General features: G+C 41.9%; 1 protein-coding gene across 1 annotated transcript in view; it reads left to right on the top strand.

The window, feature by feature from the left end:
- Positions 1 to 26588, top strand: part of GABRR3 (gamma-aminobutyric acid type A receptor subunit rho3) — a gene marked incomplete at its 3' end in the record, with an annotated part of 124714 nt that overhangs the window by 14342 nt on the left and 83784 nt on the right. Inside the window, exons 2-3 of the mRNA XM_082247197.1 lie at positions 15057 to 15157; positions 20227 to 20294. Coding sequence (XP_082103323.1) covers positions 15057 to 15157; positions 20227 to 20294 — 169 coding nt within the window. The remainder of the gene's footprint in view (positions 1 to 15056; positions 15158 to 20226; positions 20295 to 26588) is intronic.

Here is a 26588-nt window from a genome sequence, read left to right on the forward strand (position 1 = left end):
AGAGCTCTGGGAATGAGGGGGTTTTTAGGAACATGTTACATGCTACACCCTGAATAAGGGTGCAATATGTTGCTAAAGGTGAACTTATTCTTTCATTTTGAATTCAATCTTAAGCAGAGGTTTACTCATTACCATTTACACTTCATGGTCAAATGTATCTGGACACCTCTCCAAATTATTGTGTAGCACTCTCCTAGATAGGTGCTAGGATTAGATAGATTTTGTTCTGGTTCACTGGCTTGCAATCCTAATGTAGCGGACTATTGTTATCAATACACATACTTTTAGTTATCGTTGGAATTGTTTCTGTGTACCTTTAAGATTGCTTTCAGAAGAGATCAGCCTCCCACAGGAAGTAGAAGAAGTGGATTGTGGGGAATGTAGTTCTGCAGTGAGAACAGACTACTATCTGGATGACTGAGGAAACTGCACCCCCAGGGAGCTTGGGACCCGCAAAGGATCATGGGTGAGAGTATATACTTGGGGCGGAGCCGGATGCACGCTCTCTTGCTTCGGGGAATGTGTGGAGAGCAGGTGTGCAGAGGAAGACTGACCAGGAGAGAGGCCTGAGAGCGAGGCCTAACAGTACGGAGAGCGCATTCCTGACAGAGAAGTCACGGAGAGGTGACCGGTCCAGTGTGGAGATTGAAAGGGCAGTGAGAGGCGCAGAGAGAGAGCGGCCTAACACTGAGAGTACTGAAGTCCTTGCCTGTGACGCAGCAGCAGAGAGAGAGAGAGCCCTGTGAGAAGCTGAGGAGATCACTGCTGGACGCTGATGCTATAGTAAAGTGCCTGGTAATCTCTGAGAAAACTGCAAGTATACACAGAACTGTACACAGACTACATCTGTCACTAGGATTTGGATATTGTCTACCTACCCCTTTGTGGATTACAAATATCACTTGAACAAGTGATTAAGAGCTCCAACTTCCGGCGAAGAATTGCAAGGCCTTCATAGTGTAGTGACTACGTTAGTCAATCCTAAAGGGGGCCCCTTCAGTTCTAAAGTGTCTATGCCAGTCATCTAGATTCATTCACACAGCTATATAGGAAGTAACAGTTATCAGCTGAGGATATTAAATTTAGGTTGCCTTGTGGTGGGTATCATAGCATTACATTACAGTCTCACTAACTATAAACATATATTTATATGAGTGTTTGATCTAACCAGGTGTTTGTCCCTCAGGTCCCACGTACCTTACTGGGACTTGGGAGACTAACACCATGTTTATTGATTATCTATTCTGGTGTGTTATTCTTGAAACTTTTGCATTTACTTTGTTCCAGTAAGCAGTTACACTGGTGTCAAGAGTATTACTATCTACAAAAATGACTGAACCTGTAGTGCCAAGCGGGTCTGAGATTTCTCAGGGTCCAGGGAGTGCAGAGGAGGTTCTATTACCAAGCAGCCCCCAAGGGGGTCGTGCTACACTAATTTAGCTTGTCCCACTGTAATCAATCTGGATGCAATTGCTGTGTTAGGTAAATTTAGTTATGCTCACTGTAATCAGTGCAGTTGCATGTGATTAATTAGGTCTGCTCAGTGTTTCAGCTGCTGCTGGTTTAATGGTTTCCTCTGCTTTTCAGAGAACTGTAGAACTCTGTGGAACATAGGTGTGGAGCAATGCAAATAGCAGAATTAATATTTATACAGCCCTGGCCAATCCTAGGGAAGGTGGCCCTGGAGGCTGCTGGGAGTTCATATAAATACTCTGAGACACAGAGCTTCTGGGTATTTTCCTTCAGGAACATAGCCTGGAGGGCTTGCTGCGGTCTGTGCTGCACTGCTATGTATGTTCATGAAGCTTCAGCTGGACTAGTTGAGGTGCCTGGATGCTGAAGTTATAAAGAGCTGACTGAGAGGTTGTCGTTTGAAAATTTAGTCTGGTATCAAAGGAGAAAGGTGTTGCATGGATGTTGGAAGGAGGCAACCAACTTTCTTAGGACATTCGTGAGTACAGACTGCTGTGAGAGATCTTAGAGACTTTTGGGCTGCTGCCACCCCCCTGGTGCTAGAAAGTCAACTTTGTGTGTACAAAGGGACATTGGCTAATGTCCTGAAGAGCTCAGTGTATCTAGTTCTTTGTGAAGGGAATCTACTCTGATTGCTCAAAGAAAGAAGCTTTTGTACTTTTAACTGTTTCTACTACAAAGCCAAACCTACAGTATGCTCTTACAAGGACTTTTGCTTTAGTTCTACAGATGGAAGTTCATGGTGGTCCTCACCATGTACATTGTTATTTATGGAGTATCAAACTTGTGGCAACAGTTTGGGCAAGGCCCTTTTCTATTCCAGCATGACAGTTCCCCTAGTCAGGTCTATTAACTGCTTCCTACCCAAACTTTTGCCAAAAGATGGCTACAGCGCAGGCTTACTTTGCTGGGAGTGCGTCCATCAATGTCTTCCCGTGATCGTGCCTCCCATAATCGGGCGGCACTCTGTGTGATCGCCGTGTCCTTGGGACCCAGCTGATCACAGATCGGGTTAAAGGGCCAATCACAGCAGCCCTTTACCACCTGCTTAGCTGTGTCCAATGGCAGCTGATCACAGCATGTAAACACAAGCTGGTTATCGGCTTTTCTTTCCTAACACTGACAGCGTGAGGGGAAAAGAAGAAAGCCAATAACCGGCTTGTGTTAAAGGGACAGCAGCACTGATAATCGTGGCAGTATCAGTGCAGTCCTACCAGTGCCCACCAGTGCTGACAATCAGTGCTCATCAGTGCCACCTATCAGTACTGATCAGTGCTGCCAATCAGTGCCCACCAGTGCCTCTTCATTAGTGTCATCTATCAGTGATGCCTATCAGTGCCCATCAGTGCTGCCTATCAGTGCCTTTCACTGCCACCTATCAGTGCTGCCTATCACTGTTGCCCTATCAGTGCCACCTCTCAGTGCCCTTCACTGCTGCCTGTCAGTGCCCATCAGTGCCTTCTATCAATACCCATCAGTGACACCTATAAGTACAGCCTCATCAGTGCCCACCAGTGCCACCCCATCAGTGCCACATATCTGTGCCCACCAGTGCTGCCTCATCAGTGCTACCTCATAGGTGTCCATCAGTGCAGCCTATCAATGCCCATCAATGGTGCATCATCATATCAGTGCCCATCAGTGCAGCCTCATCAGTGCACATCAGTTAAGGAGAAAAATTACCTGTTTGCAAAATTTTATAATAAACTATGAAAAATCTTAGTACAAAAGAAAATGAACTACCCAAAAACGTGCCATCATCCAAAAATTAAGAGAAAAAGGTTGTGAAGAACTGTGAGCTAGAGAACCAATTCTCAGCTTGTTCTGCACAAAAACACAAAACTGGACTTTCTAAGGCACACCACATGATGAATCACTGCGACTCACAATTTGAGTAAAATATATACTGTTTATTCAACACAATTAAAAAATGAGGACAAAAAACGGACTATCCTCATTTAGAACATACATGACACCAAACAAAAATAATACAGTCTAAAATTGAATCAATAACCTAAGACTATTTCTAACCCAGACAATCACAAAGGATCAATGGGAGAAATGTGTAGGTTATTATTAGCAAAATCACAACATCAAAGTACATCATATATTGCAGAATCCTATCTGATCTGTAGGTCGACGCGTTTTGCAGTATGCTTCTTCAGGACCAAAACTTTTTGTATCAGAGATTTCTTAAATATTAGCAAAACATCAATTAGTGACATAATGGTTAGATCGATATTATTGCATTGTTGTCTATGTGTCGAGCAGGAAAAACACACCTGTCTAGGGGTGTAGCCAATGCCTCCTGGGCGGACATAGGGGGCGCGGAGATAGGGGCAAGATATATATGGGGGGAAGAGTAACTCAGCAAATTGATCCTCGAATGTCTAAAAGACAGGATATTGCTCAGAATATATTCAGTATATATAATATAATATAGTGCAATTATGCAGGTAACAATTTATTACCTTATTGTCAAAGAATAACAATCAGCAAAGGATATTTGGTTTATAATGTTATACCAGTGATTACACCAGAGGATCAAATGGCCCCGTGGTGGAAAAGATTCCTGAGAAGGATTGAAAGATGAATTGTTTAGTTTCAAACAACGATTAAACAAAAAAATTAAACAAAATAGATGGTGAAAAAATTACAAGTTTCACTGGTTACCTTAGAGTCTGTGATTATATGATTGTCTTTACAATAACAGCAAAGGAGATTGATGTGTTGACCTCAATCCAAAAAGAAGGATCATTTGCAAATCTACATAAGAGAAAAGCATAATAGCTCTCTTATTATGAAAAATCTAGTTTTTTTTTCAAAATTTTTGGTCTTTTTACGTTTGTTTAGCAAAAAATAAAAAACCCAGTAGTGATTAAATACCACCAAAAGAAAGCTCTATTTGTGTGAAAACAATGATACAAATGTCATATGGGTACAGTGTTGCATGACCGCACGATTGTCATTCAAAAATGTGACAGTGCTGAAACCTGAAAATTGGCCTGGGCAGGAAGGGGGTGAAAGTGCACCGTAGGCAAGTGGTTAAGACATGGTGGATGAATTTGGTGTGGAGGAACTCAAGTGACATGCACAGAGCCCTGACCTCAACACTAATAAACAATTTGAGATGAATTCGGACACATATTGTGCGCCAGGTCTTCCCGTCTATTTTCATCACCCTAGGTCATGGTGGTCCTCATATCTTTATAACGTACAGCAGGGTATACACGATTTCATTTAGTAATATGTAGCAATATATAACAGAAAAACAGCAATGACCATAAAGCATCTCAGACAGATGGTGCTGGAAAGAGTAGGGGACTTTCAGAAAAGAATCCACAGGGAAATGTTATTAACCTACGATTTCCCCTGGTCTCAGCAAGCGGCGACCCCCTCCTTTGCAAAGCTATTTGTCTGTGTTCTCTTCCAAAGAAGATTTTGAAGCATTAACCAAAAGTACATGAGACAGATTACTCTCCTGGTCCATTTACTCAATAAACAAGAGACCGTTCTCACCAATAAAAACACAGCGATTTTCTTCGGAGCATTTGCATATTTTATTATGTACTGTGTGAAAAGACTACAGAGGACTAATTAAAAATGAAAATATCCATCTTTCCATCATATGCTACAGATTATGAATAATGTCTTAATTTTATTTATTAATTTGTTTATTTTGAAAGCATTACTCTACTACCCTAGGGCGGCACAGTGGTGTCGTGGTTAGCACTTTCACCTAGCAGCAAGAGGGGCGCTGGTTCGAATCCCAACCACGACACTGCCTGCCTGGAGTTTGCATGTTCTCTCTGTGCCTGCGTGGGTTTCCTCCGGGTACTCCGGTTTCCTCCCACACTCCAAAGACATGCTGGTAGGTTAATTAGATCCTGTATAAAATTGGCCCTACTATGTATGTATGAATGTGAGCTAGGGACCTTAGATTGTAAGCTCCTTGAGGGCAGGGACTGATGTGAATGTGTAATGTATATGTAAAGCACTGCGTAAATTGACAGCGCTATATAAGTACCTGACATAAATAATAAATAAATAATACCCCCAGCTAGTTGCTTGGGAGCACTAAGATCACTATTATTTTGCTGTTGTACTCATAAATCAATGTAATATAATTAAATAGAAATTATGGCATTCTGTCTAGCAGCATCAGAATGGTGGTGGAACTATTAGTTCCTGGAACCTATTTTCCTGGTCACATGTCTAGTGACATAGAAACAGAAGTCATAAGTGTATCTAAAGCCCTTGTTTTTGTTTTGTTTTGGATAGAGTAATGAATTGACAAAACTGTCTGCCAGGTGGGCGCAGCGGCTCACGGGAAGAATCACAGCGATTCTGCCCGCGATCCGGAAATTATTGCAAATTGCGGGACGCCTGTGCGATGCCCGTGATTTGCAATGGCACCCCAAACACTATGCGATGTTGCTGCATTTTCCGCCTGCCGAATCGCGATAATATCGCGCAAACAGAATCGCGGGACGCATGACGCACAAAAGAAGCTCTTGTACCTTTTTTGGGTGTCATGCGTCCCGCGATTCTGTTTGCTCGATGTTACCGCGATTCGGCAGGTGGAAATCGCGGCAACATCGCACAGCGTTTGGGGTGCCATTGCAAATCACAGGCATTGCACAGGCGTCCCGCGATTTGTAATGATTTCCGGATCGCGGGCAGAATCGCGGTGATTCTGCCCTGATCTGCTGCCTCCACATGTGAACGTAGCCTTAGGGAAGAAGCACCTTCACTCACTGCTCTCTGTAGACATAACAAGAAATAGGAGGAAGTCTTTTGACAAAGATCAATAAGACAAAGAATGTTTACAGAACGCCCTCCAGAAATATAATTTTCTGCTTGTGTGATTGGCTCACTGATTTTCCCAGAAGTCTGCCTAAGATAAAGTTCAGATTTTAGGCATCCCGTGCATCAAAAATGTAGTTTTTGGTGAGATAATCCCAAAAGGAAATCATGTCTAAAGGGCAGAGTTGTATAAAGTACTCGAAACCCATACTTGAGTAAAAGTACAAGTGCTCGATCAAAAAGTGACTTGAGTAGAAGTGGAAGTGCTCGATCAAAAAGTGACTTGAGTAGAAGTACTAAAGTATTCAACATTTTTTGTACTTAAATATTGCAAGTAGTTTTTTTAAAAAATGTTGCTACTCAAGTACTGAAAGTAAAAGTACCAGTAGTTTTGAAAAAAAATTGCTACTCAAGTACTGAAAGTAAAAGTACCAGTAGTTTTGAAAAAAGAATTGCTACTCAAGTACTGAAAGTAAAAGTACAAGTACTGTGCTATGTAGTTATTAAAGAAAGAAGTCAAAAGTTTGAACATCATATTGTTTTTTATTATTTCAAATGCAGCTTTTATTTATACATACAGTAGAATTTATTTTCGTATGCGCTGATAATACACATGAGCTTTAAGAAACCTGCCATCTACTGTTCCGGCAGTGGTAATTTTTATAATAGTAACGAGTAACTATGCAGCACAAAAAAAAAATATCGGAGTAGAAGTATTGAAATCATTAAAAAAATGTAGTGAAGTAAAAGTGGAAGTAGGAGAAAAAAATTCTACTCTAGGAAAGTACAGATACCGCCTTTCGGTACTTAAGTACAGTAGTGAAGTAGTTCTACTTAGTTACTATACATCTCTGCTAAAGGGATACAGACCTTACAATTTTCCTCATTAGTGCCCTGCAGGTGCACAGCTAATTGATAATTATGAAACCACTCCCATTAGACTCACTTTCCCACATGGGCACAAACACACAGGGATTTCTTCAGAATATCAAAAGGTAGTAATCTGCTACAAAGTTTGTTAAAATCCTTGCAATGTACATAGATCACCCAGAGGGGGATGTTTTTTTCTCAACAAAAGTGGAGTTACTCCTTAAACATTACTCAGAAACATTAACAATATATTACAAAAATTATTGGGGCCCCAAGCATGGCATCCCAGTCTTAATCCGAAGGGTTCAATATTGAGTTGGCCCACCCTTAGCAGCTATAACAGCTTCAACTCTTCTGGGAAGGCTGTCCACAAGGTTTAGAAGTGTGCCTATGGGAATGTTTTACCATTTTTCCAGAAGCGCATTTGGGAGGTCAGGCACTGATGATGGAGGGAAGGTCTGGGTCGCAGTCTCCACTCTAATTTATCCTAAAGGTGTTCAATCGGGTTGAAGGCAGGCCAATCAAGTTCCTCCACCCAAACTCACTCATCCATATCTTTATGGACTTTACTTTGTGCACTGGTCCAAATCATTTGGTGCAGGGGGATTATAGTGTGGGGTTGTTTTTCATGGGTTGGGCTTGGCCCCTTAGTTCCAGTGAAGGGAACTCTTAAGGCGTCAGCAAACCAAGACATTTTGGACAATTTTATGCTCCCAACTTTGTGGGAACAATTTAGGTTGGCCCTTCCTGTTCCAACATGACTGCACACCAGTGCACAAAACAAGGTCCATAAAGACATGGATGAGTGAGTTTGGGGTAAAGGAACTTGACTGGCCTATATAGGACACCTTTGGGATGAATTAGAGCAGAGACTACGGGCACGGCCTTCTCTCCAACATTAGTGCCTAACCTCACAAATGCGCTTCTGGAAGAATGGTCAAACATTCCCATAGACACACTCCTAAATCTGTGGACAGCCTGCCTAAAAGAGTTGAAGCTGTTATAGCTGCAAAGGGTGGGCCAACTAAATATCGAACCCTACAGACTAAGACTGGGATGCCATTAAAGTGCATGTGTGTGTAAAGGCAAGCATCCTAATACTTATTGTGGCCACACAGATCAGGTATTGAAGTCTTGTCCTACCTGTCCGGGAATCGCCCACCCCTATATATACAGTCAGGTCCATAAATATTGGGAGATCGACACAATTCTAATCTTTTTGGCTCTATACACCACCACAATGGAATTTGAAATGAAACAAACAAGATGTGCTTTAACTGCAGACTTTCAGCTTTAATTTGAGGGTATTTACATCCAAATCAGGTGAACGGTATAGGAATTACAACAGTTTGTATATGTGCCTCCCACTTTTTAAGGGACCAAAAGTAATGGGACAGATTAACAATCATAAATCAAACTTTCACTTTTTAATACTTGGTTGCAAATCCTTTGCAGTCAATTACAGGCTGGAGTCTGGAACGCATAGACATCACCAGATGTTGGGTTTCATCCCTGGTGATGCTCTGCCAGGCCTCTACTGCAACTGTCTTCAGTTCCTGCTTGTTCTTGGGGCATTTTCCCTTCAGTTTTGTCTTCAGCAAGTGAAATGCATGCTCAATCGGATTCAGGTCAGGTGATTGACTTGGCCATTGCATAACATTACACTTCTTTTCCTTAAAAAATTCTTTGGTTGCTTTCACGGTATGCTTCGGGTCATTGTCCATCTGCACTGTGAAGCGCCGTCCAATGAGTTCTGAAGCATTTGACTGAATATGAGCAGATAATATTGCCCGAAACACTTCAGAATTCATCCTGCTGCTTTTGTCAGCAGTCACATCATCAATAAATACAAGAGAACCAGTTCCATTCGAAGCCATACATGCCCACGCCATGACAATGCCACCACCATGCTTCACTGATGAGGTGGTATGATTTGGATCATGAGCAGTTCCTTTCCTTCTCCATACTCTTCTCTTCCCATCACTCTGGTACAAGTTGACCTTGGTCTCATCTGTTCATAGGATGTTGTTCCAGAACTGTGAAGGCTTTTTTAGATGTTGTTTGTTAAACTCTAAGCTGGCCTTCCTGTTTTTGAGGCTCACCAATGGTTTACATCTTGTGGTGAACCCTCTGTATTCACTCTGGTAAAGTCTTCTCTTGATTGTTGACTTTGATACACACACACCTACCTCCTGGAGAGCGTTCTTGATCTGGCCAATTGTTGTGAACTGTGTTTTCTTCACCAGGGAAAGAATTCTTCGGTCATCCACCACAGTTGTTTTCAGTGGTCTTCAGGAACTTTTGGTGTTGCTGAGCTCACCGATGCGTTCTTTCTTTTTAAGGATGTTCCAAACAGTTGATTTGGCCACACCTAATGTTTTTGCTATCTCTCTGATGGGTTTGTTTTGTTTTTTCAACCTAATGATGGCTTGCTTCACTGATAGTGACAGCTCTTTGGATCTCATATTGAGAGTTGACAGCAACAGATTCCTAGTGCAAATAGCACACTTGAAATGAACTCTGGACCTTTTATCTGCTCCTTGTAAATGGGATAATGAGGGAATAACACACACCTGGCCATGGAACAGCAGAGCAGCCAATTGTCCCATTACTTTTGGTCCCTTAAAAAGTGGGAGGCACATATACAAACTGTTGTAATTCCTACACCTTTCATCTGATTTGGGTGTAAATACCCTCAAATTAAAGCTGAAAGTCTGCAATTAAAGCTTATCTTGTTTGTTTCATTTCAAATCCATTGTGGTGGTGTATAGAGCCAAAAAGATTAGAATTGTGTCAATGTCCCAATATTTATGGACCTGACTGTATATATATATATATATATATATATATATATGATATCACCTGGGATGTATTTTAGTTATCTTGCAAATCTGGCCTGTTAGTGGGCCCTGTAGGCCAGGGTTGAGGACCACTGCTATAGGGGACAGACCTTAGATGGCGTTTTTGCGTCCCCAGTTATCTTGAAGGATAAGCCTCTAGTTCCGGTTACCCTTTCTTGTGCCACTACACTTGCCATTGAGGCTATTGATGGGGGAACTTTACAGCCTGCTCATGTGACTCATGAGATTACTCTATTGACCATGGTTGTCGAGGCTCTGCTCCATGAGATAATCCAATTTCAAGTAATTTACTCACCTTATTACTTGTTATTCATTAGTTATCCTTGGTTACAGAGGCACAACCCCTCTTTTGATTGGCATCGTGCTCAGGTTCTTTCCTGGTCGCCACAATGCAGTAAGACATGTTTTCAGAAAGTGGTTAAGGTCTTTGTGCGCCTCTTCACTCTACTTCTTGCCAGAGGAGTACTGCAAATTTAGCAATGTCTTTGAAAAAGGTCAAGCCAGTAGTATGCCTCCACACAGGTCGTATGATTGCGCAATTGACCTTCAATCTGGTGCCATGTCCCCTCATAGCCGGGTCTACCCTTTCGTCTGTCTCGGAGGATAAAGCCATGGTGGACTATGTTGTGGATTCACTTTCTTGAGGATTCATCCACAAATCTTCATCTCCTGCCAGTGCTGGCTTCTTCTTTGTGAAAAAGAAGAGTGGTGAACTGAGACCTCGTATTAATTATAGGGGTCTCAATCGCATCACGATTAGGAACGTTTATCCAATTCCATTGATTAGGGATATATCTGACCGCCTCAAGGAAGCCACGGTTTTCACTGAGCTCGATTTGAGAGGGGCATACAATCTCGTAAAGATCAAGGAGGGCAACAAATGGAAAACTGCGTTTAATACCAGGATCGAACATTACGAATACCTCCTAATGCCATTTGGTGTCTGCAACGCTCCTGCGGGTTTTCAGAAATTTATCAACGATGTCCTCCGAGATATGTTGCAGCAATGTGTGGTGGTTTATCTCGACAATATTCTCATATATTTAAAATCCCTATAGAGCCACCACACAGATGTCTCCCATGTGTTACAGAGGCTGAGCAATTATAACCTGTATTATAAATTGGAGAAGTGCGAGTTCCATCGTGAACAGGTTAAATTTCTGGGTTATGTAATTTCTACCAACAGTTTTTCGATGGACCCAGAGGAAACTATCTGCAGTTCTACAGTGACCTCGACCCGAAGGCCTACGTCCGCTACAACGTTTGGCTTTGCAAATTATTATTGGAAATGTATTAGTAACTTCTCTTCTCTGGTCAAACCCTGACTGATATGACCAGGAAGGACAGCAACCCACAGAATTGGTCTCTGAATTCCATTAAAGTCTTTAAGTCTCTCAAGGCTGCCTTTGTTTCAACTTCTGTGCTGGCACATCCTGATCCTACTTTACCCTTCATTCTTAGGGTTCATGTGTCTGAAACTGGAGTAGGTGCCCTTCTGTCTCAACATCCTACCTCTGAAAGCGCTAGGCATCCTTGTGGCTACTTTTCTAAGAAATTGCAATTACGAGATTGGGGACAGAGAATTGATAGCTATCATTTTAGCTCGTAAAGAATGGAGGCATCTCCTTGAGGGTACCACTGTGCCGGTCCTCATTTTAACTGACCATAGAATCTAACTCCCAGAAGGGCACAATGGGCTCTTTTTCTATCAAGCTTCAATTACATAATCTCATTCTTACCCGGCACTAAGACTGTAAGGGCTGATGCATTGTCACAACAGTTTTCCTCCTCCTCCAAGATTGAGTCGGTTCCTACTCCTGTGATACCTCCAGATCGCATTCTAGCCACTATTTGCACAAGCCTCACTTCACCTTTAGGTGACAGAATTCTTGCTACTCAGATCCATCCTCCTCCTGAAAAACCTTGTGACCGCTGCTTTGTCCCCAATAATCTCTGTACTGCTTTGCTCCAGACATACTATTCTCCCAAGGCAGCTGGTTAGCGTGGAAAGAATCAACTCATGTGGTCTATTTCTCAACAATTCTGGTGGCCCAGTCTCTGTGCTGATGTAACTACCTTCGTAGCCACTTGTTCCATGAGTGCTCAAAGTAAGACACCACCACACGTTCCAGTGGGCCTCCTATAACCCATACTCTACAGAGAGAGGTCTTGGACTCACCTGTCTATGGATTTTATTGTGGAGTTACCTAACTCCCAGAGCAACACAGTTATTCTTATAGTGGTTCACCAGTTATTTAAGATGTCTCATTGTATTCCACTTAAGAAATTGCCAATGTCCAAAGAACTGGCACCCATTTTCGCTCAGGAGATCTTTCAGTTACATGGGCTACCCAAGGTTATTATTTCAGACAGGGGTAGCCAGTTTGTGTCCAGGTTTTGGCTAGCTTTTTGTGCCCAGTTGTGAATTCAGCTTTCCTTCTCCTCTGCATATTACCCACTGTCCAATGGGGCCACAGAACAAGCCAACCAAGCCTTGGAGCAGTTCCTATGTTGCTATATTTCCGACCACATAACAACTGGTCAGACCTCTTACTTTGGGTGGAGTTTGCTCACAATAGTGCCTTGTGACGTGCCAGTGATAGGTACAGACTCTATGCTGATTGCTGACGTCTTCCTGAGCCCTTCTACCAGGTTTGGGAGAGGGTCTGGCTGTCATCTCATAACCTCCATCTCTGTGTTCCCTCTCTGAAGTTGGCACCACAGTATATTGGGCCTTTCTGTATTCTCCCTAGGATCAACCCAGTGGCTTACGCATTAGACCTTCTTTCTAACATGAGTATTTCGAATGTATTTCATGTTTCCTTAATAAAACCTTTGGTGTGCAACTGCTTCACCACCTTGGTACATTACCCTTGCCTGTTTCAGGTTGAGCACCATGAGAAGTATGAGATACAATCGATCATTGACTTCCATAGGTTCTATCAGTGCATACAGTACCTTATTCATTGTAGATGGTATGGTCCAGAGGAAGTTCTTGGGTCTCATCCTCGGACGTACATGCTCCTGTTCACCTCCATGCTTTCTATAGATGTTTTCCCTTCAAACCTGGAGCTGCTGCAAGCCCAGCCCTGACAGTACCCTCTCCTCAATTACCCCTCCCAGAGGCTGCTCAGCTGTCGGTTAATTGCCACCACTTATTGTTTCCTCAGTGGCTCACCTGGTTATCATTATTTGCTCATCATTCTCGCCTACAGCCAGCCTCTTCTGGGTATTTAAGCTGCCTTGTTCATTCCTTTTCTGACTTCGTCTTGTCAACATATCTGGAGTTTTTCTGCTTTGTTCCTGTAAAAGACTTTGCCTGGCTGAGATCCCTTCTGGTTCCAGATCCTGTTCCTCTGCCTCTGACTACGCTGATTTCCGGTTTCCTGATCACTGGCGCATCTGACTTCCTGTTTCGGCTTCCGACCCCTGGCTTATGTTTTGACCACATTTACTGTTCTGTACCATTTTTTACCATTACATTAAAGGTGTGATTTTTACTGCATTTTCTGTCTCAGTCTGATTCATGGTTCCTGGAGGATCTTTCTGGGATACTTTTGTGACAGTGCCAGCTGAAACGGGGAAAAGGCCTTCAGATTGCGTGGGACACAGTGATTAGGCCTTAGAGAATTCTTAGGAGAGAGACTGTTGCCCTTACACCCCTTTTTGTTACAGGAACTGTTCCAGACCTGCTTCCAAGGCTGTGCCTATAGTAGAAGCTCCCCTGCGCTGAGCTATTGCTACTTTCTGTACTATCAATCTATGGTAGATTAAAGAAAACTACCAAAAAGACGGATGGGGGCTCGAGGTGTCCGAGCCTTCATCCAGAAAATGCATGAAAGACCATAAGTGGGCATAGGGAAGAAAAGGTGTAAAGGAGGGAACGACAGAACCTGGATAGAAGGAAAAGGAAAGAGATGGGAGGGGAGGGAAGGGGAGGGGGAAGAGGAGGACAGGGAAAGAATGGTGGAGGAATAAAGAAAGGAGGGAAAAAGGAGGGAGGGAGACAAGGAAGCAAGAATGGAAAGATAAGAAAAAAAGGAAGAAAAATCAGAACAAAAGTCCTAGAAAAAGTAATGAGGGCTGATGGGATTTTAATGGTACCGTAGAAAAAGTCATAGAAAAAGTGGTAAAATCAAGTATTTTATTTATACATCGTTAAAAACCAGATAGGGGAAGACATTTGTATATGTATAAAAACATATCATAGAGTACATATAATGCAGTAACAGAGGTACAAACAATAGGCGATGATAAATATATAGCTCATCCGATGTGCAGGGCCTCGGAGAATTAACCCAACATGTTTCGCAGCCTAATTGGGGCTGCTTCTTCAGGGGTCTGTAATATGCTATATAGAGAAAGAGCCTTAATAGACCTATGTAAAAAAATAACAATGGTAAATAAACAAACAAGCAAAATACATTATATGCTGTATTTTGCTTGTTTGTTTATTTACCATTGTTATTTTTTTACATAGGTCTATTGTTTTTATTAAAAGCATGTCATCTATTCTCTGTTAGAAATGTTTTTTTTTTTGTTTTATTAGCAATATGTCAGTTTTTCACTTTTCTGCTTTATAAACTAGGAATTATTGAAAACTATTCTTGAATGGCAGCAAATACGTTTATTGTTTGTGTGTGTTTTTTTTTTTTTTAATTTTATTTTATTAGACAACTGTCAGTGTTTGAATTTGCTGACATTTTGGTAATAATTCTCTTATTGGGTCTCCAGTATGGTAAAAATTTTCCTATTTGGGCCATCAAATCAGAGAGTTAAAAACCCCTGATCTATGCGGACAAGGAATGGATGAAAAGTTATGTACTGTAGGAGATCCTAAGCTATTCATTAAAAGATGGGCAGATGTTTCTCCACCAGTCATTCCCAGTTATCTGCTTGTTTATGGAAATGGCTGTACACAGCTGTCTTATGCAACAGCAATTTAGTGAATGCCTTTAATTTGGACGTAGCATTATTTTGCTAACGATTACATCCAGCACTAACGATCATCTCAATCACTAACTATGTTTTAATCTCATTTTAAAGTAAAATGAAGAGAATTGACAGCACAAAAGTTCGCCAGGTCAAATCAGAACAGCTTTTGCGAATAGATGACCATGATTTTGCCATGAGACCTGGATTTGGAGGTAAGATATAATTTAAAAACCTTCATGACCACTAGTATTTTGTACCATTGAAATCTTTGTATGAATATCCTGCCTTCCTCTGACCCTGGGAAATGTTTTTTTTTTAAAGAAAAGTTGGTGATTTTGGAACAGGTGATTGCAGTAAGATGCCAGTGATCAGCGACTGGGAGTCATATATTGACCTCTCAGCACCCCAGTTAGTTTTGGCTTGGCCACAGCAAGTATATACTACATGTTCATGTACACACATCAGCTCATCCTTCTGTGGAGGCATATACTGTACTTCCATGGATGTGCATGCATCTGCTGGCACTTTTTTTTTTTTTTTTTAAAGTCTGCCGTTACATTTTTTTGGAATAATTTTAAAATTTGACTGTTTCAAACAATAATCCCAATTAAGCCCCGTACACACGTACCGATGGTCGGCTTACAAATGTTCCTCTTTTCTCCCCGGGATGTCGGTGTCTGCTGAAAAGTGCAAAGACAGCACAAGGACAGCACAAGAATTTTGTCCGCCGACTGCAGAAGTGATGTCATGTAATGGTTAACTTTCCCTGTGTTTTCTATTTTCTGAGCATGCCCAGTCTTGCAAATCTGCGGTCTGTCGGCCGAATTGTGTACTGACAGGCGAACAATCGTCCGTTCTGGTGTCGGCATACAAATATTTTCATGTTTGCACGAAAGACTTTTGTCCGCGGATTGTGCGCAGACATCTGTCGGAGGCACCATACTAACACGCGTACAATCGGCAGATCCTTCGTCCACCGACGTTTGTATGCCGACGATCGGTACGTGTGTACGGGCCTTTAGTCCAATGAGATTAAAAAACAAGTTACATACTGAAAAAAAGATCCTTAAGGCCCGTACACACGTACCGATCGTCGGCATACAAACGTCGGCGGACGAAAGATCTGCCGATTGTACGCTTGTTAGTATGGTGCCTCCGACAGCTGTCTGCGCACATTCTGCGGACAAGAGTCTTTCTTGCAAACATTAAAATTTTTGTATGCCGACACCAGAACGGACGATTGTTCGCCAGTCAGTACAGAATTCTGCCGACAGACCGCAGATTTGCAAGACTGGGCATGCTCAGAAAAGAAAAAACACAGGGAAAGTTAACCATTACATGACATCACTTCTGCAGTCGGCTGTAGTCGGCGGACAAAATTCTTGGGCAGTCTTTGCACTTTTCAACAGACACCGACATCCCGGAGAGAAAAGACGAACGTTTGTATGCCGACGATCGGTACGTGTATACGGGGCTTTAGCTTATCTGAATTGAGCCTATTTAAATTAGCCCATTCACACTTGAGCTAAACATCTTTGGTCAATTTTAGTAACTTTTTTCAGGTGCTCCTATTGAAGTCTGCTGGGGCCAAAATGTGCATCTCTGCCCTTATAGAAGCCCATGTACTTTTTTGAGCAACACAATTCCAGCCTAATGCCCCATACACACGTGCAGATTATCTGCAGACTTTTGTCTGCAGACTTACCAAAACCATATAATATGAGGTCAAACCTAAACACTTTCAATTTGTATGCAATCCGGCAGGCCCTTGCACTACATAGAAAAGGTAAGTCTGCAGACAAAAGTCTGCAGATAATCTGCACGTGTGTATGGGGCATTAAGCAACACTATACTCGTGTGAATGGGCACTATTAAATATGATGGAGATCCTTGTGCTGAGTGTTGATGTGCTTCAGCTGAAGCTTCAAACTGCTCTTCAAATTGCTCAGGTTTGAAAAGGACCTGAAAGCTATCGGTAGCTACAATTTATTAGTGTTTGCTTACACTAATGCCCTGTACACACTATCAGATTATCTGAAGACTTTTGTCTTCAGATTTACCTTTTCTATGTAGTGCAAGGGCCTGCCGGATTGCATACAAATTGAAAGTGTTTAGGTTTGACCTCATATTATATGGTTTTGGTAAGTCTGCAGACAAAAGTCTTCAGATAATCTGATAGTGTGTACAGGGCATAAGGCCCCTTTTTCAGCAGAATCCACCTGCTCAGTGGGGGATCTCTCTGCTGATCCCCGCTAAGCAGGTGGATGACAGGTCTGTGTCTGCTCCGCTATGCAGAGCAGACAAGGATAGAGCCCACTCTCCTCTATGCGGTGGTTGGATGGAAGCAGACTGCGTGTTTGTTTCCATTTTATTGTCATCCAATCCGACCCGCTAGACCAATGGCGAACATTTTGCCATATGTCTGTTTTCAGCGGATTTCGATGAATCTGATGCCCGGCGGGTGTCAGCGGTCCGCTGCCCTATAGGGGACAATGGGTGGCCCGATCGGGTACGCCTGAAAAACGGACAGGCGAACATGCATGGAAAACGCACACATTGCATATTTTTTCCCTAGTAACCAATGCAGATAATTCCTGGAGATGTTCCTTAACCACATAACGACCACCCACCACAGTTTTACTGCGGCAGGCAGCCGCTCCTGGGCAAAGCGACATTATGTTACGTTGCTCGCTCAGGAGACTCTAGGGGGCGAGCACTCGGCGGCGTGCTCCTGCCCCCGTCGGCGCACTCCCGACCCCGCTCGTCAGCTGGGGAGCAAGTGCTTGTGACCGGCGGCTCTGATGGCCGCTGGCCACTTGCGATCTCCCGCAGCTGAGAGAGAAAAACAGACAAGTGATGTAAACACAAAAAATATTTTACCAAAAATATGTAGCAGAAAAAAAATTGGCCTAAAATGTTAAAAAATTTAGATTTTTACATTTTTTTTGAGAATTTCATATAAAAGAATGTGAAAAATATTGTAATTTTTTCAGAATTGTCGCTATTTTTTTGTTTATAGCGCAAAAAATAAAAATCGCACAGGTGATCAAATACCACCAAAAGAAAGCTCTATTTGTGGGGAAAAAAAGGCTGTCAATTTCGTTTGGGTACAGCGTTGCACAAACGCGCAATTGTCCGCTAAATTAACACAAAATAGGGCCTGGTCATTAAGCAGCCAAATCCTCCAATCCTTAAGTGGTTAAAGCGGTATTACACCCAAAAGCAAACATTTATTATATTGAAGCATACCAATTCTAAAGCCTCGTACACACGCAACGAATTTCCACCGACCGGTCATCCGTCTTTTGTCCAGAGTGGTGTCTGTTGGTTGGAATGTGCTCTAGGCTGCACACAAATTTTCCTGCACGACAGAATTCTACTTCAGAAGTGATGTCATGTGTTGGATTGCTTTGTATGTGTTCTTTCATCTCTGAGCATGCCCAGTCTTGCTCATAAGATTTTTCCCCATCGAAATCTGTACTAATGAGACGAAAATCGGACGTGTTTTGACGGTCGACAAAAATTATATAGCCTGCACATCAGGATTCTTTCGGCCAAAAAGTCGGAGTTGGTTGTCGGAAGCATCATACTAACAATCCGAAAATCGGCAGATCGGTCATCGGACGAAATTTCCCGGCCAAATTTCCTCTCGTGTGCACGGGGCCTAAAGCCCCTGTGCACATCAGTGCTGGAGGTGCTGGAACAGTGTTCCCCCACACTTCTGCTGAAAAAAATCCTTGGCTATACTTGCATAAGGAACCAGCCTGAAGTGATCTAACAGGACCTAATTTTCTTAATTAAATTCTCAATTGAATTAGCCACTGCAATTAAAGTTTTTGTGATTATCATTCATCACTAATTCTACTTCAAAAATAACTGCCATGGACTGAAGGCATTGAGCTAATGGTACCATTGCTGTCTCTCAGGGACTGGAAAGTTCACAAATAAAACACATGCCTTTTTAATAAATGGTTCTCAACAGGGCCATCTTACCGAATGGGCATGCTGGGCAGTTGCCCCGGGGCCCCACTTGCCCAGGGGGCCCCACCTGCCCAGCGACCCAGCCCCAGCCAAGCATTAGTCCTGATTCCTGTTTGCATCCCGCCGCCAAACTTAGCAGGTGGCAAGCACCTGTTGGCTCTGCGCTGCTGTCATGCCACTTGGGCCATCGAAGGGGAGCCCACAACTGCAGGAATTCCTGTCCGTCTTCACGTGCAGAAACAGGCACACACAGGACAGTCGAGTCTGACTCCCGTCCATGTATGTGTTTTCCCCGGACCCAGCTGCCAAACTTGGAAGCTGTCACTAGCCTGCCACTGCTGTACCAATAAGTATCACCTTTGCATTTTTATTCTCGTGGGTGATTGTGTAGGCAGGGCCCCAGTTCACAGCATTGCCCGGGGCCCTTTAATGCTCTAAGGATGGCACTGGTTCTCAAAGACCCCCTTTATGTTACCTATGAATTGCAATCGCTCAAATTGGGCTACAATCTCATGTCAATGGCTCTCTCTGATATTAAAAACTGTTGTAGTTGTGAAAACATATCAAACTGTTTAGAAAAACGGTCCTAATTTATATTGTGCATCTCCTAGAGATTACTACCTCCTCCTCCCTCCCTCTCTATTGACATACATTTCCTAAGCAGCAGAGCTGACCTTGCACGTCTATGGAGGGAGGTCAGAACGCTTCTGCACATCTAACCACCTTGTGATGTCTGCTGGCAGCCTTATAATGTCTGAAACAAAATTCATCACAAAGTCAGGAAGGGGTTTACCTGCCAGGCATTACAGCCATGTGTCAGATACTATGTGCCCTCTAACGCTTCATCACTGAACAACATGAAAATACAAATTTTGGAAAAAAAAAAGAAAATACAAAAAGTAACATACTGTAAATCACGTATCAGATAATGATCTGTTCCATCGCGTCCTACCCTGGAGTTCTCCACTAATATAGCAAAACAAATTCATTAAAATGTGTTGCAATTAGCATTGCATAGTCAGATACACATTTTGAACTTTAAAATCTCCCAGGACATTAATGATTGTTATTCACTATCTATGTAGAACTAGAATTATAAGATCATCCAAAATGCTTGATGTACCACAAAGGTACAATCACACAAAATGAAATTCTTTCAAACTGTATCAGATAACTGTTATGTAGCTTTTATTCGAATGTACCAAATTAATTTAGTAAAGCGCATAAAAAATGCAGATGTAATGCAGTAGATATACTATAATGTTGGTCTTTATGTAACTAAAAATGTTTTGTCTTGAAGGCTCAGCTATTCCCGTTGGCATTGATGTGCAGATAGAAAGTATAGACAGCATTTCAGAAGTTGATATGGTAAGTTATGTCATTTTTTAACCTAAATGTCTTAAACATTGACTTAGAAAAGAGATAAAAAGAAAAAACAGGGCACCAGGTCAGTGCGAGCAGAGTTTTATAAAGTACTCGAAACCCATACTTGAGTAAAAGTACAAGTGCTCGATCAAAAAGTGACTTGAGTAGAAGTGGAAGTGCTCGATCAAAAAGTGACTTGAGTAGAAGTACTAAAGTATTCAACATTTTTTGTACTTAAGTATTGCAAGTAGCTTTTTTTTTTAATTTTGCTATTCAAGTACTGAAAGTAAAAGTACCAGTAGTTTTGAAAAAAAAAGTGCTACTCAAGTACTGAAAGTAAAAGTACAAGTACTGTGTTATGTAGTTATTAAAGAAAGAAGTCAAAAGTTTGAACATCATATTGTTTTCTATTATTTCAAATGCAGCTTTTATTTATACATACAGTAGAAATTATTTTCGTATGCGCTGATAATACACATGTTTTTAACTTCATGAAACCTGCCATCTACTGTTCTGGCAGTGGTAATTTTTATAATAATAACGAGTAACTATGCAGCGCAAAAAAAACAAAAATCGGAGTAGAAGTATTGAAATCATCGAAAAAATGTAGTGAAGTAAAAGTGGAAGTAGGAGAAAAAAATTCTACTCTAGGAAAGTACAGATACCGCCTTTCGGTACTTAAGTACAGTAGTGAAGTAGTTCTACTTAGTTACTTGGTAAAAAAGGAAAATTAATGCTGCGCTATGGTGATAAGTAAACTAAATCCAAAAGTGCTGCTGTGCATAAAAATCAAAATGATTTTGAAAGTGCAAATATAGAGAAGACAGCGCAGACCGGACCAAGCCTGTGAGACCCTTACGCTGTATAGTTTAGGGGTCCACACTGTCCGGTAAGTGTCAACTACCTAGGGGAAAGGATCATCACCATCGCACTATTGTTGCATGCACTTATTCCCAGCACCTGAGCACCTTTTCGGGTTATTTTTACAACCTAAAGACTTTCACTTGCCACTTGCTGGCTACTGCACTTTTTGGCTTTTGATATTGGACTTCTATATGTCATTTTTTGTTTTTTATCAATTGCACTATATATTAGGTGGTGATTTGCACTTTTTAATATATATGTTAAGGGATTTTCATATATATTTATTTATCTAGATATTTATTTGTGTATCATCTTGTTGATTCAAGACTTTATGTGGTATTTATTTATATTTGCAATACTTAGCACTTTTTCTACTTAGTTACTATACATCTCTGAGTGCGAGTAAAAACAACAACACTTTATTCCACTATCCACTTACATCTGAAACGTATTGCGGCCCACCCCCTTCCCAGCTTGTGTGCCCTGTCTTGTTGCAGCCATTAGTGGTGCGTGAGAGCCTGTGACACCGCCGTTCTGCTTTCTCATGCGGTGGGTCTGGGCTTGTGTGAGCGGCTGTCTCTCCATCGGGCCATTTTTTCTTTGGTGACTCGGCAGTGGGAGCCTTGGTGTTTGCTAATGTCGCTAGCCCCAGTTGTCATCTTCAGCGGGTCCGGACATCTTCAGCAGCCCTCCAGCCCACCCTGTCTACCATCTTGGATTACCACACATGATACCAAGGCACCTCTACATGCAGTCTGCAAGTTTTTCAGATGTAAGTGGATATTGGAATACAGTGTTATTGTTTTTACTTGCGCTGACCTGGCGCCCTGTTTTCTCTTTTTATCTCTGTTCTCGAGGGAATCCCATACCTCAACAAGGAGCTGGCATCTTGTGTGTATTCTGTCCAGTCACCACCTGTTGCTTTTCCCATTGGCCCTGTTATCCTTTGGTTCTCACCTATTTTGGACTACATGGACTCTGAACACCATTATATTATTTCATTATTATTTTTCTCTGTTGTTATCAGTCTACATATTTTTACCTTGATTCCTATTTCCATTTAATCACATATACATCTCATCTAATGTCATTGAGCGATGGCTCACTGACTTTCAGTTGGTGAATTGTATGCAAATTGGCTTAGAAAGAATGATTTTCATTTTAAAACTACGTACATAAATAGGGGCACATTGGAAAAGTTTAATGAGGTTTGGGGATGTTGGGTCGGTAGTGTATCTACAGTATCAGAAGAATTGGGAAATCCTTGAAGAGTAGTAGAGAGTGGGGGGGGGGGGGGGGGGCTATTGGCCTACATGGGCTGAAGGTATATAGATTTGGAAAATGGAAGGAAGAGAAGGAAAAGGGTAAAGTTATGCTTTAGTACCTAGAAAGGAAGGAAAAGAAAGGGGAGATAAAAGTGAAATATATATTAAAAAATATATACTTTATTTATCATTATAATTTTTTATTTTATTTTTCTCTTTGGGGTTGGGTTATGAATTGTTGAATGTATGTATTGGTTGGTTCTTTTGGGTAATTGTATGTTTGTATTGTTATTATCTGTATTGAAATTGATAAAAAACAAGTTTAAAAAAAAAAAAAAAAGAAAGAATGATTTTCTTTTTTACATTGAAAATCTTAGACCCCATTCACACTAGCGCGACTTGTCAGGCCACTTGGTCGCCTGACAAGTCGCGGTGGGTCGCTCGCCATTGATTAGCACAGGACCCGTTCTAATAGGAGCGACACAAGTCGCTCCGACTTAGAAAATGGGTCCTGTACTACTTTGGGGCGACCTGGAGGCGACTTGCATTGACTTCAATGATATGAAGTCTGTGCAAGTCGCGCGAGGTCGCGGTGCACAGCGTGCACCGCGACTTCACAGGTCGCCCCATCAAGTCGTGTCGCCCCTGTCTGAACGGGGTCTTAGTGTTTGCTGTTATTTATTGTTTTCTAAGTTACTATAACTGCATTGTGTAAAAAAACATGTTTGTCCTATAATGTTTGGTGTTGTGTCTATGCAGTGCAGATAGACCGTTAACAGATCACCATCAAATGAAGTAGTTGTAAACTCCTACATACTGTATACCCACTGAAGTACCTAGCCTCAGGTGATACACTGAAAAGAAACCGCTACATATGTTGTACCTGTTTATCTGCAGCAGTCTCTTCACTACTGCTGTTCAAAGTACAACATTTACACAGCATTTCTCCCCTCCAGCAAGCAAGGCACTGGGATCTGAAGTCACACACTGCATAGCATGGCGAGGAGAACTCTATGCTACACTTCAAAATTTGATAACATTAAAAAGTACATAGTCAGTGCCTAGGTAAAGTTTTGGTGTGTTCATAACCCCGCCGAGTTTTACTCTCTAGGTCATGAGAGTGGGAGTTGTCTGTGCTTCCAGATGTTTGTGGTTGTGTAGTAGGGATAGATGCCCAATCAAAGGCTTTTGAACAGGTACTAACGTGCTCATATGCCAAGTTGATCCATCCTCCAGCCTATAGGTTACTGGTCCCAGTTGGCTGTGGATTAGTGGAGGACTTGGTTGGTGGCTTCCTTATACTCATCCCCTGGCCAGGAATGAGGGTAGTTGTCTTAGCATTTATTTTGCATCTCTGTAAGTTTTTGCTTTGATCTGCTATCTCTCTGATCTAGCTTGTAGGTTTCCGGGTTCTGCTTCATTATTTGATGGCTTCACACTTGTGAGTGGGGTACAATCTATCATCATTTTTCAGGCAATTCCCCAGTGGCGTTATAAAGAGCCAACCTGTAGTGTAGAACAGCAGTTATTGCTTTGCTAAAAAGTAGTCCATCATGCAGATGTGTCTTTAGGCCATTTCTAAATGCCTGGTTAAAACGTTCCACACCTCCATTGACCTGTAGATGGTATTGTGATGTTAAGATATACCTTATTTCCTTTGATTTAAGGAAAGTCTCAAACTCTTTTGAAATAAATTGTTAACCATTGTTGGCAATGATTTCCAGTGTTAGTCCCCACCATGAGAATTATACCTCTAAGGTGGTTATGACAACCTTTGGGGTCATGACTGGAGATCTAAAATTTGCGGATATTTTGAAGCCATGGAAAAAAAAACATTTTTTGCCCTGTTTTTTTTTTTTTTGGTGGCGTTTGGAAAATAATATTTCTTCTCACAATAGTTGCAAATTACATCTTTGATCTTAGCAGAAATCCCACTGTGGAAATGTTTCCAAACTCTAGATGTTAGTCTCACCATTTTACTGAGAGAAGGAAAGAAAAAACTGAGTTACTGACCAGACTATAGGCAATCATTATGCTGTGATGGTGGAGAACATTAACCCTCTTCTCGCCACCATCTCCCAACCCTTTAAGAGGTTCTAAATGCTGGGAGGTGGAGGCAGGCATTTTGATCAAGTGACCACTGTAATTGGCAGTCACATGATAGGAAAGCTCCCGATTGCAAGTATGCATCGGGAGCTTTCCGGTACCCGCTGGTTACTGTGACGGGTGTGCCTAGGGAGCACATACTCAGCACTGTAAAGTGTTTACATAGCACCACATATATATGGCCTCACAGAGTTAAAGGCCACCCATCCAGAGGCAGCATATATGCGTATGGCGGGGGTGGGGGGGGGGTTGGCGTGTGGTTAATGGGAATCATTTAAAGGTTATAAAGAAAAACTCATTTGTCAGACAAACTTACCCTCTTGTCTCTCAAATTAAGGCCTGAGAGGACAGAAACTATAATTTACTGTATCCCAACAATCCCCCAACTGTAGGAGGTACAATATGGAGCCCACAAGCAAACTAAACTGAAGCATTTCCACTACAGCCTGCCCTAGTGGCAGAAATGCATATTTCTCTTTGAAGAACTGCATTGTATTCCATAATTTGCTAGTCTTCTGCTGAGAGAACTTGCAATAATTTAAAGCGGAGTTCCGGCCTGGAAAAAAAAAATATTTAGATAAAAATACCCCCAGTTCAGAGGCTATCGTTGCTAAAATGCACTAGCCCTGACTGTCCCCGGTTTCACTTACATTTTAGAAGAAATACTTACCTTGAAAATGTCTTGTCCAGCGCTGCCATCTCAGGTGTGGGCAGCTGGAGCCGGAGCGTCCTCTTCAGTGTCCTCTTCGGTGACGTCGGAGTCCCAGAATGCCCTGTACCGGCCCTGCTCGTCACTGCCGGGGCAGGCGCGTCATCCCTGCACAGCTTCTGGGCATGCCCAGAAGCTGTTTAGCTGGGAATGACGCACCTGCAGCAGAAGAGACGAGCAGGGCCAGAGCAGGCGCTTTGACTCCTGGGAGCGATGACATTCGGCTCCCAGGAGTCAATGCAAGCAGGAAGTCACGGCGCGGGCCGTGGCCTCAAAGGGAGGAAGTGGAAGGAAGGTACGTTTAGTTTCTTTAAAAACAAGGTAAGTAAACCAAAAAAAAAATTGTGATTATCCAATTCTTTTTTAGGTTACTTAGCGCAAGCGGATGGCAAAATTCAGTTTTGAGGCTGGAACTCTGCTTTAAGATTTTGAATAAAGTCTCAGAAATCTTTCATTAGGGTCTTCATGTTACATATATAGTTTATATACCATGCCATAGATATATTATTTATCATTGTAAAAGAACATATTCCACACTCCTTTTTTTTTTTTTTCCAAACAAAAAACAGCTTTGGGAAAAAAAACTTTTTTTTTTTCACAGTTTTTCTGTTTTTTTTTTTCCAGACATTCCCAGCTCTAGAAGTGGCTTTGTAAATATTTCCAATCTTTATTTGTTATGTCTAGGACTTAAAAAAAAAAACATTTACAGTATATTTTTTAGGTAAATATAAAATCTTGCAATATTGCATATTAATATAATGTTATATTCAGCCAGCAGGCGGGGCTTCTCAGCTCCTTTAACATGCTCCACAGGCTCTTATTAGCCTTCTATGAAAAAGCCTGTTGTTTGCAGACCTCAAAATCTCAAGATGAAATTTACAAAGGACTGACCCAACCCCTTTCTCTCCAGTCGTCTGTGATATTTTAATCAGAGATAGAGAACGGGATTAATAATACGTGTCTGAGAAGTTCTATTTCAACTGGTGCCACTGCCCATAGCAACCAGTTATCTTCTGTCTTTTAACTTCTATCTACTAACTGTAATTTTATTTGGGACTAATGCACCACAACTGCAATCATCACAGACTGTGGAAAACTTTGCATTTCATTTGGAAACTAAGGTCTCAGAGTCTGGAGGAAGAGTGGGGAAGCACAGAATCCAAGTTCCATGAGGTCCAGTGTGAGGTTTCCACAGTGAGGGATGATTTGGGGAATCATGTCATCTGCTAGTATTGGTCCACTGTGTTTTATCAAGTCCAAAGTCACCGCAGCCCTCTACCAGGAAATTCTAGAGCACTCCATGCTTCCTTCTGCTGACCAGCTTTATGAAGATGCTGATTTCATTTTCCAGCA

This window comes from Pelophylax lessonae (assembly GCF_965119305.1).
Source record: "Pelophylax lessonae genome assembly, chromosome: 2".
Classification (NCBI taxonomy): domain Eukaryota; kingdom Metazoa; phylum Chordata; class Amphibia; order Anura; family Ranidae; genus Pelophylax; species Pelophylax lessonae.